Here is a 21,515-nt window from a genome sequence, read left to right on the forward strand (position 1 = left end):
GACCTCAAGTGATCCACCTGCCTCAGCCTCCCAAAGTGCTAGGATTACAGGTGTGAGCCATGGTACCCAGCCTATTGTGTTCTTTTCTCTCTTATTTTGAATGGTAGAGAAAGCTCTCCCTCCCTCCCTCCCTCTCTCCCTCCCTCCCTCCCTTCCTTCCTTCCTCTCTCTCTCTCTTTCTCTCTCTCTTTCTTTCTCTCTCTCTCTTTGTCTCTTTCTCTCTTTCTTTCTGAGACAGAGTCTTGCTCTTTTGCCCAGGCTGAAGTGCAGTGGCCCCATCTCGGCTCACTACAACCTCCACCTGCTGGGTTCAAGCAATTCTACTGCCTCAGCCTCCCAAGTAGCTGGGATTACAGGCGTGCCACCACGCCCAGCTAATTTTTGTATTTTTAGTAAAGACAGCGTTTCACCATGTTGGCCAGGCTGGTCTCGAACTCTTGACCTCATGTGATCTGCCCACCTTGGCCCCCCAAAGTGCTGGGATTATAAGCGTGAGCCACTGTGCTGGCTGAAAAAGCTTGCTTTATTGTGAGAGACTCATTTTCTCTCTTCACCAGGTTGTTGCTCAAGTCATATACTACTAATATTGGCACACACACACACCCACACACAAAGAAAACCAGTTATTTTCTTGAGTAATTTATCAGTTTTAAACCAACAATTATTAATTAAAATTAGAAAAATAAATCTTAATTCTGAAGATGTAAGTCAGATGTAAAATACTTCATATATGAAAGTTTGTACTTACCAGACCAAAAAAAAAAATTGCCTCACAGTTTGTTCTTTGTTTCACAGTTTTAAATTTTAAACACAAAAATTCCGCATTGAACGACAGAATTGAAGTGATGCAAGTTCTGCATCACCTTTAAAACTACTGGGCTAATCTGTTTCAAACATAGGGATGTGTAAGCCCACAGGGGAGTACAGATACCAGCATCCCTGAGTAAACTTCAACAGTTACATGACATCCAGAACTCACTCTTGAAACAAACACATGTGGCTGAGTTGGGATAACTTTATAACTAGCTTCCCAAATTAGTTACTGTTACCATACAATGTTTATTAATGGTAAGTGACCAGGTGCAGTGGCTCATGCCTGAAACCCAGTGCTTTGAGAGGCTAAGGCAGGAGGATCACTTGAGCCTGGTTCAAGGCTACAGTGAGCTATGATTGCATCACTAAACTCTAGCCTAGGTGACAGAGCAAGACCCTGTCTCTAATAAATAAATTAATTAATTAAGGGTAAGTAACTGAAATGTACTAACTGGAACCCTAAATACATTATTAAAAGCTAACAGTGGTCGGGCAGGGAACCTCATGCCTGTAATCCCAGCACTTTGGGAGGCTGAGGTGGGTGGATCACTTGAGGTCAGGAGTTCAAGACCAGCCTGGCCAACATAGTGAAACTCCATCTCTACCAAAAATACAAACATTAGCTGGGCGTGGTTGTGAGCACCTGTAATCCCAGCTACTCGGGAGGCTGAGGCAGGAGAATCACTTGAACCTGGGAGGCAGAAGTTGCAGTGAGCCGAGATGGCGCCACTGCACTCCAGCCTGGGTGACAGAGCAAGACTCTATCTCAAAAAATAAATTAATTAATTAAAATAAAATAAAATTAAAAAGTTAATTATTTTGCCTATGCTGATATAATTTAATTTTGCTTTCATCTCAAAACCTTAATAGCAACCTTTTTCCTGCCACACCAAAGGGAAATTGACCTGCTTTATTTCCAGGCTCTTCAAAGTACAACCCCACCCACTTACCAGTAATTCTTCTAATTCTTCAACTTCCAGTGGATAGGACAACTCCCCACCCCCTGACAGTGTTCCCTGAACTTGCCTTGCTTGGTCCTGCCCCTGGGCGTTTGTTCACCTTTCTTCTCTTGCCTGGGACACTCTTCCTTTGCCCAGCCACCCTACTCATCCTACTCACCCTGCAAACAGCTATGTCAGCTCTCATTTAATTAAAAAACAAAATGGCGGGAGTGAGAAAGACCTAGACTAGATGCTCCAGACGCCCTCTAGGTCCACTCTCCTCACCTCCCCACCCAGGTCTGAGCCCCAGGAGGCTGACCTGTGGAAACTACCCCAGTAGTCTCTTACTCTCTGGCTTCCAGTTAGAACTCTCACCCTCAAACTTTGTGGGGGTTTTGTTGTTTTTTTAAATTTTTTAATTTTTTTTGAGACAGGGTCTCTCTGTCATCCAGGCTGGAGTACAGTGGTGTGATCATGGCTCACTGCAGCCTCTACCTCTCAGACTCAAGAGATCCTCCTGCCTCAGCCTCCTGAGTAGCTGGGACCACAGGCACAAGCCACCATGCCCACCTAATTTTTTATTTTTTTTTAGAGATGGGGTCTCACTCTATTGCCCAGGCTGGTCTCAAACTCCTGGGCTCAAGCGATCCTCCCATTTCGGTCTCCCAAAGTGCGGGGATATCAAGTGTGAGCCACCACACCAGCCCTAACTCCTACTTTGCGAGATTGCCCTGGGATTGGTGGTGTCCCTTGACCAAAGGTCATTGTTCCCTTTAAGGTGGCCTCTTCTACATGAATGTCCTTCTGATTCCAGTAATTACGCTCTTCCCTAAATCCCTCCAGCCTGGACTTGGTAACAGCTCTGCTACTACCAGCCCAGAGCTATCAAATTATCCCTCATGCTTCCCTTACTCTGCTATCTCTAGAAAGAGTGCGTTTATGAATAGATTTTTCTAACATTACCTTAATTTGAATGTCTTATCACTTTTCTTTTGGAACTCTGTATCGGATACAGTTTATACACCTCCTCAGGTTCCCCTGGCCCCAGCTGTCTCCCATGCTCTTGGTTGCTCACTTATGGAGACCCCCACCACCGGCCATCACTACTCTCAGTGCCACATCATCAGCTGGACTGACAGCCCCCAAGCCTCCACCCAGGGGGATGCCCAGCTCCAGTACAGCCCCCATTGCTCCCGCTCCAATGGGAGTTGCAGCAGCTCTGATGCCCAGGCATGACCAGACCTGGAAGGCTCCGGTCTTTCCTTTCACTGATGGATTTGGAGGAAGTGTTGAACTGTAGCATGTGGAAACTGGCTTCCCCAGCAGCTGCACAAAAGTGTCTGGAGACACAATCCAGAAAGGCAGGAGAGTGAATACTCATGGGAGAACCCGGACCAGTGGGAGACAGGAGAGAGGAGAGAGAGAGAAAATAGATTCCTCTCCCTTTTCCCCTTCAATGGTCTGTACTGGGACGCTGCGTTCTCTATGGCTCTTCTGAAGACAACCCGTGTGACTAAGCAACTAGCTGTGTGTTTTCCTGAAGCCATGGCCAGTTCTGGAACATGTCTTCTTTTATTTGCTTGCCCTCCTCTCCTGAGGCGATTCCGTTTTCCCACTTCCCACTTCCCTGTTTCCTTACTCTCACTGACCTGGAATTGGGCCTCCCATGAAACGTTAGCACTTAAGCTTTGCCTGATGCTCAGTTTTCTAGGAAGCCTGGTCCAAGAAAGACTCTAACTAGCAAAAAATAAGTAAATGAGTAAGTTAAGTAATTAATTTAATTTAATTAAAGAATTTTGAGGCCAGCCATAGTGGCTCACACCTGTAATCTCAACACTTTTTGGGGCTGAGGCAGGAGAATCACTGGGGCCCAGGAGTTTAAGACCAGCCTGGGCAACATGGCAAGACCCCATCTTTACCAATTTTTTTTTTAATTAGCAAGTTGTGGTGGTGTGCATCTGTAGTCCTAGCTACTTGAGAGACTGAGGTGGGAGGATCCCTTGATTACAGAAGATCGAGGCAGCAGTGAGCTATTATTATGCTACTGCACTCCAGCCTGGACAATGGAGAGAGACCTTGTCTCAGAAAAATAAATAAATAAAATTTTTTTAAAAGTAGTTTGAGCCGGGCATTGTGGCACATGCCTGTAATCCCAGCATTTTGGGAGGCTGAGGTGGGTAGATCACCTGAGGTTGGGAGTTTGAGACCAGCCTGGCCAACATGGTGAAACCCCATCTCTACTAAAAATACAAAATTAGCTGGGCATGGTGGCACGTGCCTGTGATCCCAGCTACTTGATAGGCTGAGGCAGGAGAATCGCTTGAACCCGGGAGGTGAAGGTTGAGGTGAGCCGAGATCATGCCATTGCACTCCAGCCTAGGCAAAAATAGCAAAACTCTATCTCAAAAAAAAAAAAAAAAAAAAGGAGTTTGAGGCCGGGCATGGTGGCTCACACCTGTAATCCCAGCACTTTGAAAGGCTGAGGTGGGCGGATCACGAGGTCAGGAGTTTGAGACCAGCCTGACCAACCAGGTGAAACCCCATTTCCACTAAAAATACAAAAATTAGCTGCACGTAGTGGCCCGCGCCTGTAATCCTAGCTACTCAGGAGGTTGAGGAGAAGAATTGCTTGAACCTGGGAGGCAGAAGTTGCAGTAAACTGAGATCGTGCCATTGCACTCCAGCCTGGGTGACAGAGCGAGACTTCGTCTCAAAAAAAAAAGGAGTTTGAGTGCCATAGAGTTAGTTCACTGTATCTACCCACAACTGCATCCCACAATTCATTTTTTTTTTTTTTGAGACAAGGTCTCACTCTGTCGCCCAGGCTGGAGTACAATGGCACGATCTCGGCTCACTGAAGCCTCTGCCTCCCAGGTTCAAGCAATTCTTCTGCCTCAGCCTCCTGAGTAGCTGGAATTACAGGCATGTGTCACCATGCCCGGCTAAGTATTGTATTTTTAGTAGAAATGGGGTTTCACCATGTTGGTCAGGCTGGTCTCGAACTCCTTACCTCAAGTGATCTACCCACCTTGGCCTCCCAAAGCGCTGGGATTACAGGCATGAGCCACCACGTCCGGCTGCATCCCACAATTCTTGAGCCCATTGCAGGTATGGCAACATTCTGTGTCATTGTTCACCTTAATGAGCAGCTCCTGACTTTATTTTCTTGCATCAAATCTCATCGATTCCTCTCCTTTAGTATCACCTTGATTTTGCATTCGTGCGTAGAGTTTCTTCTTTTTTTTTTTTTTTTTGAAACAAAGTCTCGCTCTGTTGCCCAAGCTGGAGTGCAGGGGCACCATCTCGGCTCACTGCAACCTCTGCCTCCCGGGTTCAAGCGATTCTCCTGGCTCAGCTTCCCGAGTAGCTGGGATTACAGGCACCTACCACCACGCCTGGCTAATTTTTGTATTTTTAGTACAGACAGGGTTTCACCATGTTGGCCAGGCTGGTCTCGAACTGCTGACCTCGTGATCTGCCTACCTCGGCCTCCCAAAGTGCTGAGATTACAGGTGTGAGCCACAGCACCTGGCCTAGAGTTCTTCCCTCCATCCTTGACCCCAGAGCCTATTCTCATCCACCCATATCAGATCTCATAACATTGACTTAAGACAGGATCCAGCCTCTTCCTAACAATAGAAAGGAAACTTGATCCATCCAGCCCAATAATTCCTACCACTTCCCCACACTCAAAAGCTAGCGTAAGTGTAAACTTTTGCTCTGGGACTTCCCAGGCTGTAGGCATCAGAAGAGGCATGGTAAGCAGCAACGGCAGTATGGTCTGGTGGCAAAACCCTGAGGTTAGAAGTCAAGGACTTTGGTTCCCATCCTTATTCTGCAAACAATTACATTTGGACCTTCAGGAAATCAACAAGTTTGTTGCCATCCAATTTCCTGTCCTATAAGATGAATCAATGATTGGAAGCAACTTGAAAAGTCATCTTGTTCTACTTCTCATTTTCCAGAAAAGGAAAGAAGCACAAGCGAAGCCTAACGAAAACCTCCAACCTCATGGCAGAAACGACTGGGAAAAGGCTTTGTCTACAACATAAGACTTGTGTCAGGGGATTGCTCTTATTAAAATAGTTCCAGGCCAGTCGTGGTGGCTCATGTTTATAACACTTTGGGAGGCTGAGGCAGGAGGATCGCTTGAGGCCAGGAGTTTGAGACCAGACCATCCTGGGCCACATAGCGAGGCTCTGTCTTTTTTTTTTTTTTTTTTTTTTTTTTGAGATAGAGTCTCACTTTGTTGCCCAGGCTGGAGTGCAGTGGTGCAATCTCGGCTCACTGCAAACTCCGCCTCCCAGGTTCAAGTGATTCTTCTGCCTCAGCCTCCTGAGTAACTGGGACTACAGGTGCATGCAACCACACCCAGCTAATTTTTGTATTTTTAGTAGAGACAAGGCTTCACTATATTAGCCAGACTGGTCTCGAACTCTTGGCCTCATGACTAGCCTGCCTCAGCCTCCCAAAGTGCTGGGATTACAGGTGTGAGTCACCGTGCCCAGCTGACCCTGTCTTTACAAAAAAATTAACAGTTAGCCAAGTATGGTTGGGAGTGCCTGTAGTCCCATCTACTCAGGAAGTTGAGGCAGGAGGATCACTTGAGCCCAGGAGTTTGAGGCTGCAGTGAGCCATGATTGCAACACTGCACTCCAACCTGTGCAACAGAGTGAGACCCTATCTCAAACAATACATTGGACCAGGCGTGGTGGCTCAAGCCTGTAATTCCAGCACTTTGGGAGGCCAAGGGGGGCGGATTACTTGAGGTCAGGAGTTTGAGACCAGACTGGCCAACAAGGTGAAACCCCGTCTCTACCAAAATTACAAAAATTAGCTGGGTGTGGTGGTGCACGCCTATAATCTCAGCTACTTGGGAGGGTGAAGCAGGAAAATTGCTTGAATCCAGGAGGTGGAGGTTGCAGTGAGCTGAGATCCTGCCATTGCACTCCAGCTTGGGTGACAGAGCAGGACTCTGTCTCAAAGAAAAAAAGAATAACGAATTCATCTAATTAAATTACATACTCATAATTTTTGGGAAATAGTCTGTCAAAAAAACAAGATGGGCTGGGCACGGTGGCTCACGCCTATAATCCCAGCACTTTGGGAGGCCCAGGCAGGCGGATCACAAAGTCAGGAGTTCGAGACCAGCCTGGCCAATACAGTGAAACCTCGTCTCTACTGAAACATACAAAATTAACTGGGCATGGTGGCATAAGCCTGTAATCCCAGATACTTGGGAGGCTGAGGCAGGAGAATCACTTAACCTGGGAGGCGGAGGTTGCACTCCAGCCTGGGTAAAAAGAGCGAAACTCCATCTCAAAAAACAAAACAAAACAAACAAAAATATAGAGAGCTATGTATAAAGTATGCTACCATGTGCACATTTGTTGTTGCTTATAAAGAAGAGTGTTATATAATCATTATATCATCACATATGTTTGTGTATGCATAGACTATCTTTACTAGCAGCAATTGCTTCTGGAGAACAGAACTGGGGCATGTAGAATGTGGGGGAGTGTATAGAGGAAGAGGGACAAGCTGAAGAGGCGAATGAGGAAGGCACGAGCCAAATCTTTCTGTTCCCTCTTGCTTACTGGCCAGACCAAAAAAAAGAACTTTCAGTTTCAGTGAGAAAATCTGAATTAATTCCTTTGTTCTTTCTCTTTCTTCCCTAAGTAACTTAATTAAGATAGAAACAATTGGTGCCTTATTGCTCGCTGGCCCTGGCAAGGGCTCACAAATTAGTCCACATAGGTAGCTGTGAGAGATTCTGGGAGCCTCCTAGGCTTGGAATCAGCTCCCAGCCCTCTGCCCTATTGGGAGCAAAACTTGAGCAAGATGCAAATTTCCAATCAGAAGAAAGACCTAGGCAGCAAGAGGTGCGTTGTGTGTGTATGTGAGGTTGACACCATTTCCTTTTCCCAAAAGCCCAGACATTGACAGAAGACTGTCCTAGTGCCAGCTTTTGCCATCCTGTAGCCTCTCTCCATTATCTTTTTTTTTTTTTGAGACAGGATCTTGCTGTGTTGCCCAGGCTGGAGTGCAGTGGCATGAGCATGTCTCACTGCACCCTTGAACTTCTGTGCTAAAAGCTTCTGCCTCAGACTCCCAAGTAGCTCGGACTACAGGCACATGCCACCATGCTTGGCTAATTTTTTATTTTATTTTCTGTAGAGACCAGGCTGGTCTTGAACTCCTGGCCTCAAGCGATCCTCCTGCCTGAGCCTACCGAAGTGCTGGGGTTATAGGCACGAGCCACCATTCTCAGCCCTCTTTCCATTAGCATCAGTCCTGTGGGCTCACCGTCACTGGTGCGTTTGCAAAAAGCAGGAATGACCCAAAAGTTAATTCCACTGCAAGCTCCAAGCCTTCCTTCAGTGGTGCCTACTACCCATCTTTTTGCTGAAAATATTCTTCCTTCTCATCTCCTTTGATGCCTTGGAAGAATGTTAATTAGGCTCAAAAGAGTCAAGCCTATTCAAATTTATAAATGGACCAGTATGAAGATATGCTCCAATGAAATGCTGTCTGAAATTCTACATACATATGGGAAAGATAAAGCAGAATTTCATTAAGCTTCATAGAGAGAACATTTAGCATTAATGAATTAAAACAATAATAATAGCCAATATTTGTAGGGAAATTCCACATCTCCTCTAATCTTTAATGTTATTCGTATAATGATACAATTGCTAGGCCAACTCAGGGTACCTTGGTGTAGAGCCGTAATGAGAGACCGCTATGCTCTTAGCTGATTATGCATTCATTTGTATTTCCAGTTGACCTCCTTGTACAGTCACCAGGATGAACAAGATGTCATTCAATCAGCGATTACGCTCTAGGCAGCCAGATAGCCAGTGATTATCACCTTTGGTTCTGTAATATGTGGTGAAGCAGATGTCTCGAAATTGGTTAAGTACTCAGAATTTATCCCAGCCTTGAAAATAAACACAGCGCATGCTGTGTTCTTATGTGTGCTGCTATGAGTGGTCATCTCTCACTGTGATTTTGAAGTGTGACAAAACAGATTTCCCACAACGAGGTTAAACATAGGCAATGTGGGAAGAAATCTGTACTCCAAGTTCCAGTTGTTGAAAATGCAGCTGTTGCTCCTGGAGCTGAGGACCATTGTCCAACAGAACAGGAACATGATTCTCTCTCCTGTCCACACTTGTATCTGCACACCCTGCCTAGAGATTGCTGAGCACAAATCCGGATGAGGGTGTTTCACAGATGAGTACAAAAATGCTTGATGATATGATCTTATGCCAGAAAACCCTAAAGGCTCCACCAAAAAATTCCTACATTTGATAAATGAATTCAGGAAAGTTTCAGGATACAAAATAAACATACGAAACTCAGTACCATTTCTTCATATCAGTAACAATCAAGCTGAGAACCAAATTAAGAAAACAATCTCATTTACAATAGCTACCAAAAAAAAAAAAAAAAATCTAGGCATATATTTAACCAAAGAGGTGAAAGATCTCTATAAGGAAAACTACAAAACACTCCTGAAAGAAATCAGAGATGACACAAACAAATGAAAAAATATCCCATGCTAATGGATCGGAAGAATTAATATTGTTAAAATGACCATACTGCCCAAAACAATCTGCAATCTACAATATACAGATACAATGCAATTCAAAATGCCAATGTCATTTTTCACAGAATTAAAAAAAAAACCCTAATATTCATATGAAACCACCAAGTAGCCAAAACAATCCCAAGGAAAAAGAACAAAGCTGAAGGCATCATATTACCTGACCTCAAATAATATTACAAGGCTGTAGTAACCAGAACAGCATGGTACTGGTATAAAAACAATTGCATAGATTAATGGAACCCAGAATAGAGAACCCAGAAATAAAGCTATACATCTATAGCCAACTGATCTTAGACAAAATCAACGAAAGCATAAAAAAATGAAAACATGCAACATATAACAAAAACATAAAAAAAAAATGTTTGGTAAATGACTACTTTGCATTTCTCCTCTCTCTGGCCCAAAGCAAACATTTTTTTTTTTCTTGAGATGGAGTTTTGCTCTTGTTGCCCAGGCTGCAGTGACGGCAGTGGCGCGATCTCGGCTCACTGCAACCTCCACCTCTCAGGTTGACGCGATTCTCATGCCTCAGCCTTCCAAGTAGCTGGGATTATAAGCGTGCACCACCATGCCTGGCTAGTTTTTTGTATTTTTAGTAGAGACGGGGTTTCACAATGTTGGCCAGGCTGGTCTCGAACCCCTGATCTCAGATGATTCGCCTGCCTTGGCCTCCCAAAGTGCTGGGATTACAGGTGTGAGCCACTGCGCCTGGCCCAAAACAAGCTTTTGAAACCTGATGCTGATGCCTAAACCATGTTCTTTTTTTTTTTTTTTTTTTTTTGAGACGGAGTCTCGCTCTGTCGCCCAGGCTGGAGTGCAGTGGCACAATCTCGGCTCACTGCAAGCTTCGCCTCCCGGGTTCACGCCATTCTCCTGCCTCAGCCTCTCCAAGTAGCTGGGACTACAGGCGCCCGCCACCACGCCCGGCTAATTTTTTGTATTTTTTAGTAGAGACGGGGTTTCACCGTGGTCTTGATCTCCTGACCTCGTGATCCGCCCGCCTCGGCCTCCCAAAGTGCTGGGATTACAAGCGTGAGCCACCGTGCCCGGCCAACCATGTTCTTTTAGTAGTCATCTTCTTATGCGTTGGCGGTTCAATGGACATTTAGAAAGCCAGCTCACAGGCAAAAGGTAAAATTGCAAGTAAATACTTGATGAAAAAAGCCTTTTTGGAGGCAGATGGGAATATGCATTAAATCAAAGAACCTTCTAACAATTCCAAAATGGAATGTGCTTCCTTTCAGCAGAGTGGACAAGTAAGAGAGACTAGAATCTTCTCTCACTTGTGTCCCCTTCAGGGCCCAGCACAGTTGCTTGCCCAGAGTTGGTCCTCATAAGACTTCAACTCTCCATTAATAGGCCCGCTCTCCTGCTGGGCACATTCCCTCCTGGGTGCCCATGGGGCAGGGCATCAAGCAATCTTTACTGCTAGTCACATTGCAGACCTATGAAAAATATCCCCCAGGCCTGCCAGAAAACACTGGCTTTCATATTGAGTTACACCACAGAAATTTGCTGTCAATAAAAGACCAAATTGCTTGTGTCTGCCAGACAGTGAGCATGCATCAACAACTAACCCAGGGGACTGACAGAATCCCTTCCAGGTCCCACCGTGGTGCTCGGTGACATGGCAGTCATCAGTAGAAACTTAGCTCAAGGGGCACTGGCTGATCCCCAGATGAGAAGCATCTCTCCAAGGCTAGGCAAATTCCCATCAGGTCCAGTAAATTCCTGGTACAGTCTCCATCATCTGCTTTTGAATATTTTACAGACCTCAAGGAAAACACAAAGGGGGTGGTGACAATCAGAAGATGAGGCACTAGCATTGGTTGTGGGACCCCCAGCAAGCATGTTCATCTACCCATCTAACTTGCCAGGCTCTTAAATAGGATCATCTCTAAGGCTTGAGCTGGAAAAGCTCTGTATACCTTCTGCAGTGCATCCCAGTGCTTCCATCCAATTCCTGAAGCAGGAATTATCAAAGTGGCTGGAAGTTGCTTTCTTTGTTTTTGTTTGTTTGTTTGTTTTAGAGACAGGGTCTCACTCTGTTGCCCAGGCTGGAGTGCAATGACATGATCATAGCTCATTGCAGACTTGCAATCTTGGGCTCAAGCAATCCACCTGCCTCAGTCTTTCAAGTAGCTGGGACTGCAGGCATGAGTCATCACACCCAGGTAATTTTTGTTTTTAGAGATGAGGTCTTGCAATGTTGCCCAGGCTGAGCTTTCAGGACATGATTAGTCTATCCTAACTATACTCAAGCCTGACAGCCCCACTGCCCATCTTCTCATAAGGGGGTGAATAGTGCATTCATTTGGAATTCACCTGGGGCTTCCTTGTGTCTCTTGAGCTGATTCTCTGGTGACTCATCCTAGGCTGCAACTTTTGGCCTCCCAGGTGAACAGTTCTGCAAGTCCTCGGTGCACATACAGCCCTGAACTTCCCCTCATAGTTCTCTCTCATGACCCCTTCCTCAGCCACCAACACTATTGATCAGCTCTAAGCAATCATCCCCATTTCTCTCCATTAGAGTTCCAATTTATTTCAAAAGAATGGTTTTCTCAGCCTGGCCAATATGGTGAAACCCCATCTCTACTAAAAATACAAAAATTAGCCGGGCATGGTGGCAGATGCCTGTAGTCCCAGCTACTCGGGAGGTTGAGGCAGGAGAATCGCTTGAACTCCAGAGGCAGAAGTTGCAGTGAGCTGAGATGGTGCCACTGCACTCCAGCCTGGGCAACAGAGTGAGGCTCTATCTTAAAAAAAAAAAAAAAAGAAAAGAAAAAAAAGAAAAAGAAAAAGAAAAAAAAAAAGAATGGTTTTCTCCAAATGGAATTTGTTAACTAGAACTCAATTCATATTGACTACGTGAATATCTCATGAAAATTATCAAAAGCTGTATACCTTTAACCAAGAGCAGGTCTAAGTTTTGTTGGGCCTGATCTGGGGTGATAATGAAATTAGGCACAGGCAGCTAAGCTATGAATACACAAAGGCATACAGACTGATATAATGTAGGAGGGTGGGGTTGGGCACTGTGGCTCACACCTGTAATCCCAGCACTTTGGGAGGCCAAGGTGGGCAGATTATTTGAGGTCAGGAGTTCCAGACCAGCCTGGCCAACATGGCAAAACCCCGTCTCTACTAAAAATACAAAAATTAGCTGGGCATGGTGGCGCACGCCTGTAATCCCAGCTACTGGGATTATTGAGGCTGCAGCATGATAATTGCTTGAATCCGGGAGACGGAGGTTGCAGTGAGCCAAGATCGTGCCACTGCACTCTAGCCTGGGTGACAGAGTGAGAGTCTGTCTTAAAAAAATAAATAAATAAAAGGGGGGGTGGTGTGTGTGGGATGAAAAACTACACATTGAGTGTAACATACACTACTCAGGTGATGGGTCCATTAAAGTCTTATAATTCACCACTATATAATTCATTCATGTAACCAAAAACCACTTACACTCCAAAAGTCATTGAAATAAAAAATACATTTAAAAAAATTAGGTACAGGGCTATGGAGGGGCTCATGCAAATGAGGAGCCCTGAGGCTGAAGCTTCATTAGCTTCATGGTCAGTCTGCCTCTGCCCTTACGAGAGGGGCAGAAAAGGAAATTGTTTCCTCTGCAGTGTTGATCTCTCACTTACAAGCAGCAACGTATGAGGGAGAACATGTGTACTGGAGTCAGAAAGGATGGGGTTTAAATACCAGCTGTTTCTTCAGTTGCTTTGTGGTCTTGAGGATAACGTTACTTACCCTCACTATGCCTCAATTTCCTTCTCTGAGAAAAAAGAGGTAGCAATGCATTTCATGTGTGTTTACATGGATTACAAGGGATGGCATGTTTTACATAACACATGTAAAAGTGTTTAATATTATTTGTTATGTAGATGACAGACTTCCATTCAACAGTTTTCACTAGAGTTGATATATGTGAGTTAAAGCCACCTTCTACAATGGCTAGTTATTAGCTTGCCACATAACAATGGGCAAAGAGTATGCAAGCGTGTATTCAAGGATAGTATAAATGTATAAAAACAGGGTGCAAAATAGAACCACATAACCCTAAACCAGTGGCTCACAATTATTATTTTATTTTTAGGGGGGACAAGGCCTCCCTCTGTTATCCAGGCTGGAGTGCAGTGGCATGATCTTGGCTCACTGCAACCTTCCCCTCCCAGGCTTAAGTGATCCTCACACCTCAGCCTCCCGAGTAGCTGGGACTACAGGCGTGCACCATCACACCTGGCAAATTTTTGTATTTTTTGTAGAGACGGGATTTCACCACGTTGGCCAGGCTGGTCTTGAACTCCCGGGCTCAGGCAGTTTTCCCGCTTCAGTGTCCCAAAGTGCTGGGATTACAGGCACAACCACAATTGTTTTTTCTACCTCAATGTACCAGGGGGATGCAAACCATTCCAGCTGACAATAGCTTCATACAAGAGCAATTGAAAAGGAGCGTATTAATACAATTTGCAAAGCTCCTGGTATTTTTTGCCTTTTTATCATACACATTTCCTTCCAATCTATATCTCAACTCCTACAGCCCATCCTCAGTCCCAGTTGAGAATCACAGGCTTCACAACTAAGGCAAAATACTGAATTTATTCAGTTGATTTGACCAATCACATTGGACAAAAGTGTTGGGTTTTATTTGCGTAATGTAAAAACATACTTTACATAAGACTACTCACATACTTTACAATGTTACATATATATATATATATGAAAGATTCATGAAGGCATTTGATATAAAACATACACAGTATGCTATTTTAATATACAAATGCTTAAAAGAAAATTTAGTCATAAGAATTACAAAATCATCAATAATTTACAAAAGTTTTCATTTTTCTTAAAGGTCACATTCTCATCCTTTGGGATGTACAAAAATTATGTGGTTTACACAGTTTTATCCACATTCAAAACATCATGTTTTGAATGTCTTCAGCATAGCATGTACAGTATAAAATGTTTCCATAGGAACACAAAAGAAACTGTCACTAGTGGCCTGCTGTCAGATGGCTTCTAATTCATCAGTTAGCCATTTTTAAGACACTAGTCCAGCTTATTGCTACAATATTCAAGTTGTTCTATTCACCCAAATTATAATGTATTCAATGTATACCAGAATTTACCAATAAAGGCTCAAAGAGTTATATAATATACACCAATATACACAAAACAGCTATTCGGAGTAAAATGAATATTCCATACTTAAATAAGAACCAAGAATAGTAATTTTAGGCTACTCTATTATCCTTGTGATTGGTATTTTTAAAATTTTGAGCAAAGTGCACAGTGAATGAAATAGTCAGCAGACACGATCCTTCTGTGAACTCTCAAATTCCTTCCTTAGAATCACATCACCTGAGAAATGAGAACCTTGAGACCTGGTGCATATCAAATAGCTTCACGAGTCAAACACACAGGGCCACTTGGAGGCACATTCGTGGGTCACGGGAGGTCACACTGCTCCTTCGAAAATGGCACCAGTCACTGTACAGGGCCCCTGTGTAGAGGCAGCAGAACCAGCCTCCAGGAGATCAATGCTGTCTTAATTTAGAGCAAACATGTCATCCTTCAGCCATATTCAAGCGTTGGTGGTCCCCGAACAAGATTGAAGTAGCCAGCCAGAGCGCCGAGGTCTATGTAGAGAGAGCGTTGTCTCTTGAGCATCTCAGATTCCTCGGTGCTTCCTGTGCATGAAGAATCTGAAAAGGAAAACATTAAAAAGTAAGTAACAAGAAAACGTGTCAAATGATAAATACCTGTTCCTCCTGCAGTGAAATAAATCCTTTGGGGCCTAATAAAACAGTGTTTTAAGTGTGAAAGATGGGTCTTTGAACACTATGGCTAAGTTCACATAATATGACATAGAACAAAAAGTTCAAACAGGAGTCAATGGAGACAAGAAATTAGAAATCCTGGCATATTTTTCCAACAGCCAGATTGTTCTCTTTAAATACACAAAAGTCAGACAAGCAGCAAAGAAATATAAACAAGAGCACCAGGCTTGACATCTGGTTTTGGACCTAAATGGATTAAGAATGCCACAGACTTTTAATAAAAATGGAAATCTCTCTTTATGCATATTCAATGCTCCTGGAAAGCATACTGACTTTCCTAAGTGGGAAAAATTTACAACTGGCAAGATTTTAAGCCGAGGAAGATGGAAATGCAAGTTGACTTCAAACTCAGTATTTTATCTGTGCAGGGCAGTGCCATGATGTTCCCCCACCAAGGACTGTGGTGGCTTAATATAAATGAGTTAGGCTGGGCAGGGTGGCTCACGCCTGTAATCCCTGCACTTTGGGAGGCCGAGGCAGGTGGATTGCCTGAGGTCAGGAGATCGAGACCAGCCTGGCCAACATGGTGAAACCCTGTCTCTACTAAAAATACAAAAATTAGCCAGACATGGTGGTGGGCACCTGTAATCCCAGCTACTCAGGAGGCTGAGGTATGAGAATCACTTGAACTCGGGAGGCAGAGGTTGCAGTGACCCGAGGTCATGCCACTGCACTCCAGCCTAGGCAACAGAGCAAGACTCCGTCTCAAAAAAAAAAAAAAAAGAAAAAAAAAGTGAGTTAAGCAGAACCAACTGCAAAACTGTCATGCTCAATCTGTTTTCAAAGACAAAAGTTGTAAAAAAGCAAGTCGCAAAAAAGCAAGTCAGAAGCATTTTCCAGTGACTGTGCTACCTACACTTGCGCTGAAAATCTGTTATAATTTGGTGCTAAATTAGTCAATTTAAAAAAAAAAAAACATGCTTCTGTTATTCTTGCTGAAATTTCTCAAGCAAGGTATGGTACTCAAGAAGTCATTTCCTTTTTTTCCAAGTGCTTTCACGAACTACATCAGAGGTTTGATGTGGACAGAAAGAGAAGGGAAGCAAGTGTGCGGCACACAGCAGGGTGTCCCTACCAGCAATGTTCTCAGGAAGTTCCAGCTCCTTCCTACTCAGCAGCCTCTTGCGCTCAAAGAGGGCAGAGTCCAGACTCTGACAGCGTGGCTGATCCTCTCTGGGCGGGTTCAGGGCCTCGTGTTTTAGTAGGTCTGCGGCTCTTGGGCGGTGATTGGGGTTTCTCTCCAGGGCAGCTTCTATCAGCTCTCTCATCCCTGGACTGCAGTCATCTGCAATGTCTTCCAGTGGAGGCGCTTGCTTGTGGATCTATCAACAAACCAGCTCTCTTAGCATCAAAGGCATGGAGATACACCCTCAACAGCAAAAGCATGCTAGTAACAGGACCTAGAAAGTAATCCATTTTCCACCACATGCCCTGCAACAAATGCAGTTCATGCCCTTAAGCAAGCAAGCTTCCCTTTCATTTCTTTTCTCTTTTCTCTTTGAGACAGGGTCTCTGCCCTGTCATCCAGGCTGGAGTGCAGTGGCACGAACACAACTCACTGTAGCCTCGAAGTCCTGGGCTCAAGTGATCCTCTCACTTCAGCCTCCCATGCAGCTGGGACCACAGGCCATACACCACCACACCTAGCTAATTTTCTTATTTTTTGTAGAGATGGGGGTCTTGCTTTGTTGCCCGGGCTCGTCTTGAATTTCTGGGCTCAAGAGATCCTTTTGCTCTGGCTTTCTAAAGTGCTAAGATTACAGGCGTGAGACACCATGCCTGGCCCACTTTAATTTCTAAAGGATACCAGGTTAAATCCATCTTCTGATTTAATGTTGCAAAAGATAAGTGCTAGGTTTAAATGTCAGTGACAGCTTCAAATCAGTGGCCCAAAAGTCACTATGCAGTAACAGGGAAGTGTCTGCTCCTGAATTTATCAACAGTAAAATGGGAATTACATGTTCCACTACAAGCCACGCTGGTGTGAACATTAATAATAAAAAATGTTTTAAGTGTTCAAAGAACATACACAACTTCCTTGGCTGAAATATTTATGCAACTCTGATGCTACTAAGTAGTATTGCATTGTTACACATACAATGGAATAGCATAAATTATGCCCAATGCACATTTTAGTAAGCTCCCACTAAAATAGCTATGTTTTCTTTGCAGGAATGGAGCTTGCTTCTACATGGGAAGAACTTGTAGCTACCTGTCATTTCACCATTGCCTCATTCAGACGGGGGTGGTATAGAAGGCAGAGCAGTCCCTCCCAGCCTGCGGGACGCATAACTCAACCCCCCGCCCCGCCCCCAGCCCTGGTTGAACCCCACTTACTATGTACAGGTAGGAGGGATAGGCTGAGCGAGGGTAGCGCTTCACCCAGGGCGGGGTGCCCGTCTGCATGTGGATGAGCGTGGCCCCCAGGCTGTAGATGTCTGCCTTGGTTGAATGGCCCCTGCATAGGATGACCTCTGGGCTCATGTAAATCTGAAAAAGAAGTGGGAAACATTCAGCTTCATTCCCCTCCTTTGTGTGGGTTTCCATTTCCCTAATCCAGTTCTGGAAATTGGCTCATTTGCTTTAAACTAGGAGAATAATGCAGGCATTCCCCAGGAACCATGCAGCTCTTGCTGGAGGTGTCCCTGCAGTCTGATGAAGAACACCTGGCCGGGCGCGGTGGCTCACACCTATAATCCCAGCCGAGGTGGGCGGATCAGTTGAGGTCAGGAGTTCAAAACCAGCCTGGTCTCTACTAAAAATACAAAAATTAGCTGGGCATGCTGGTGGGCACCTGTAATCCCATCTACTTGGGAGGCTGAAGCAAGGAGAATCGCTTGAGCTCGGGAGGCGGAGGCTGCTGTGAGCCAGGATCGCACCACTGCACTCCAGCCTGGGAGACAGAGCAAGACTCCGTCTCAAAAAAAAAAAAGAAAAAGAAAAAAAGAAAAGAAACAAAAAAACACCTTTTTCTGGTTGATCTGGCGGCAAAGAGCCTAGAACCAGGAATATATCAGGGACTCCCACTCATCAAAGTTCTGCAGTACACTGATCAGGTGTAGCTAAGTTTTCAACTAAAACGCCAATTCCTTTTATATTTAAGTGAACTACAAACAGACTTCTTCATCTGTCATTACATTGCTAACCTTCTAAATATCTGCAATGGTAAAAGGCGATAGAAATCTATACGGTATTAACACAAATTTCTTGAAAGGGAAAAACTTAAAAAAAAGTGTAATGTTGTAGAAGTGATTCTAAAGAGTCCCTTTTTACAAACTATGTTATTTTTACCTACCATGTACCCCAGTGACTAAATATTAAATGCAGCCATATTAACATTGTATAAGTTATATTTGGTCTCATGAGTCCATGCTGAATAAACGGGGCTGGTTTTAGAAATAGTTTCTCTAAGAAGCATTTATTTCTAAACTTAAGAAAGAAACAAAGAGAGGTGGGGCATGGTGGCTCACGTCTATAATCTCAGCACTTCAGTTTTGTTTTTTTTTTTTTTTTTGAGATGGGGTCTCCCTCGGTCACCCAGGCTGGAATGCAATGGTGCGTATCTCGGCTCACTGCAACCTCTGCCTCCCGGGTTCAAGCTATTCTCCTGCTTCGGCCTCCCAGCCGGCTGGGATTACAGGCGTGTGCCACCATGCCTGGCTAATTTTTGTATTTTTAGTAGAGATGGGGTTTCACCATGTTGGCCAGGCTGGTCTCGAACTCCTGACCTCGTGATCCGCCTGCCTCAGCCTCCCAAAGTACGGGGATTACAGGCGTGAGCCACTGAATTCAGCACTTTGGAAGGCTGAGGCAGGAAGATTGCTTGAGCCCAGGAGTTTGAGACTAGTCTGGACAAGATGGAGACCCCCCATCTTTACAAATTAATTAGTTACCTAATTTAATTAAACATTTTTTAAAAAAGGAACAGAGCAAACACTGGTGACCAGTGATTTGTATTCATGGCTGGTGCAGACATATAGTAGTTAATATCCTAATTATCAATATTTCGCTTGAAACAGCTTGTACACTGTCTGCCACGTGAATAAGAGAATGGAGGTCAGTGTTTCCGGAACACATTTCAGGGTAAGTAAGTAGAGAACTAGCTTACAAAACCCAGAGAAACTGCCCGGTCTCCCCACCCTAACCCTGCTCAACTCCTTCCTACAAGCCACTTCCGGGCCAGCTTCCTTTTGCTCTCAGCAAACAGCTGAAACTGAGCTCCTGTTCTCAAGCTTTCCCTGCAGCAGAGCCAGAGGACTTTCCAGAAGGACTTTGCTACTAAATATATCACAAAGTTAAAAAATTAATGCACAACATTGTACCTATAGTCAACAATAGTGTATTGTATACTTAAAAATGTGTTGAGAGGGTAGAGTTCATGCTAAGTGTTGTTACCACAATCAAATAAAAAAGAAAAAGAAATGCAGTGGGTATTATTAACTGTCCATACAGGATGCCTATCTTCTCTCCTGTACCCCTCCTCCCTGCCAATAAAGCAAGGATTGGGCGGAGTGCCCACTGCTGGTGTAGCCCACAGGGGCTGTGCAGAGGTGGCTCTGCAGGTTCTATGTGACTGCACGCCTAGACAGCCTGGGGGGATGGAACATCTATAAGCCTGGTGGCCTGGGTGCTGCCCCTCAGGCAGAAACCCCAGAGCTTCCTGGCTCAGAGCTCTTGTTTCTCAAGCTCTACCAACTACCAGTTAGATCAGGGAGCAGCAGCGCATGATGTTCAAGCACTCTGGCTGATTAGAAGGCATGAAACAGCCCTGGTGGGACCAACACAGGGCTCTCTGAGAGTTCTGCACCCTCGGGGCTGGGCACTGCAGCAAGAGAAAACCTTGGTGTCAGCGATCGAACCCTTCACCTCTCAACATGTTTATTAGAAAGGGAAAGAGACCATGTGTGTGCGTATATGTGCATGTGATGATTATATGTTAACTTACAAAGGTAAAACCAAGCAGACTTAGAAGGATTTTTCAAAAAGGACCAAGTTCTAAAAGTAATTCTGATTCGTTATTCGCATTCACTATGTATTCTTTCTCTGTACCTTGTAACTCAAAAACAGTCGATTCTGTATATGCTGGATTAACCTTGTATGTGTATTACATGGTTACATAGAATGCTCTGAATACCAATGCTTAGAGAGAGAAATCAAACAGGGGTAACCAGGGTTTGCATTTGGGAGCTATACTGCAGAAATCAGAAATTGTCTATGACTGTGCAGTAGCCACATGATCAAATTCTAACATCAGCCAATCTGCACAGTTGACTGACTAATTAGATCTCCTGGCTCTTTAAGTAGGAAGGGTAAAAGCAAGCTTGTTGAAAGGTTTCACTGGTGACTTCACAACTTTGTTCATTATCAAACTTCAACTCGTGTGTACTAGGCAGATATTAAATGCAGGCTGATTAGAAGAGAGTATATATTTATAAACACCAAGGCTCAGTTTTGCACTTCACAAAAAGCAATTTGCATTTGCCAAAAATAACCTGATCCAAATACTACTCAGAAGTAAAATATGTTATTATCTCATATCCATGCATTCTGCTAGACAGCCCCAGAAAGAACACTTCTTTCTCCAATGTTGCAAAATGTTCAACTTCACCACATTGCCAGGAAGAGAAAAGTATTTTCCATCTTTAATACCATAAATAGTTTGTTTTTCAAACTGGTTCCAGGAAAAAGGGTGGTGGAATATTACATATCTGAACTCCTGACTAATGCCAAATATGCTGAAACATTTTCCAAAGAAAACATGTCATAAGCATTAAGTCTTATTAGATCTCACACTTTAGTAAAGTATTCTTAAGATCTGGGGACAAAGCATTCTTAAAAAAAAAAAAATTACAGCTTCCCTTCTGAATATTGTTCTGCTCAAAGACAACCATCAAGAATCCTCGCTCGAGTATTTTCAATAATAACTTCAGTAATATTCACAAAAGCAAGGATGTCTTCTGTTGCCCCGGAGACTGCTGGCTTTGAGAGAGTTGAGAAAGGACTTACAGAATCTTTTTTTTTTTTTTTTAGGACAAGGTCTTGTTCTATTGTCCAGGCTATGGGTGCAGTGGCATAATGACAGCTCACTGCAGCCTCATCCTGGGCTCAAGCAATCCTCCCACCTCAGTCTCTTGAGTAGCTGGGCCTACAGCCATGCACCACCATGCCATTTTTACAAAAAGTAAAGTTTTTGTTTGTTTGTTTGTTTACTTTTTGTAGTGATGGGGTCTCACTATGTTGCCCAGGCTGGAAGAATCTTGGTTTGAAAGGAAGGTAATTTTTTTGTTGCTGCAATCCAGT

At 44.2% G+C, this 21,515-nt stretch overlaps 1 protein-coding gene across 8 annotated transcripts in view; it reads right to left on the minus strand.

Annotated features, from left to right (window-relative positions):
- Positions 1-13,952: 13,952 nt before the first annotated feature.
- Positions 13,953-21,515, minus strand: part of MAP3K8 (mitogen-activated protein kinase kinase kinase 8) — a 68,992-nt gene continuing 61,429 nt past the window's right edge. For 7 of the 8 annotated variants that reach the window (XM_058436576.1, XM_058436579.1, XM_058436578.1 and 4 more), the window contains 3 exons: positions 17,553-17,705; positions 16,291-16,537; positions 14,017-15,080 (listed from right to left, as the gene is read on the minus strand). In XM_058436576.1, coding sequence (XP_058292559.1) covers positions 14,950-15,080; positions 16,291-16,537; positions 17,553-17,705 — 531 coding nt within the window. In that variant the 3' untranslated portion in view covers positions 14,017-14,949. Of the gene's footprint in view, positions 15,081-16,290; positions 16,538-17,552; positions 17,706-21,515 lie in introns of all 8 variants that reach the window. The other variant, XM_032144326.2, reaches the window with a different exon arrangement.

The sequence above is a fragment of the Hylobates moloch genome, unplaced genomic scaffold, assembly GCF_009828535.3.
Source record: "Hylobates moloch isolate HMO894 unplaced genomic scaffold, HMol_V3 SCAFFOLD_3, whole genome shotgun sequence".
NCBI lineage: Eukaryota > Metazoa > Chordata > Mammalia > Primates > Hylobatidae > Hylobates > Hylobates moloch.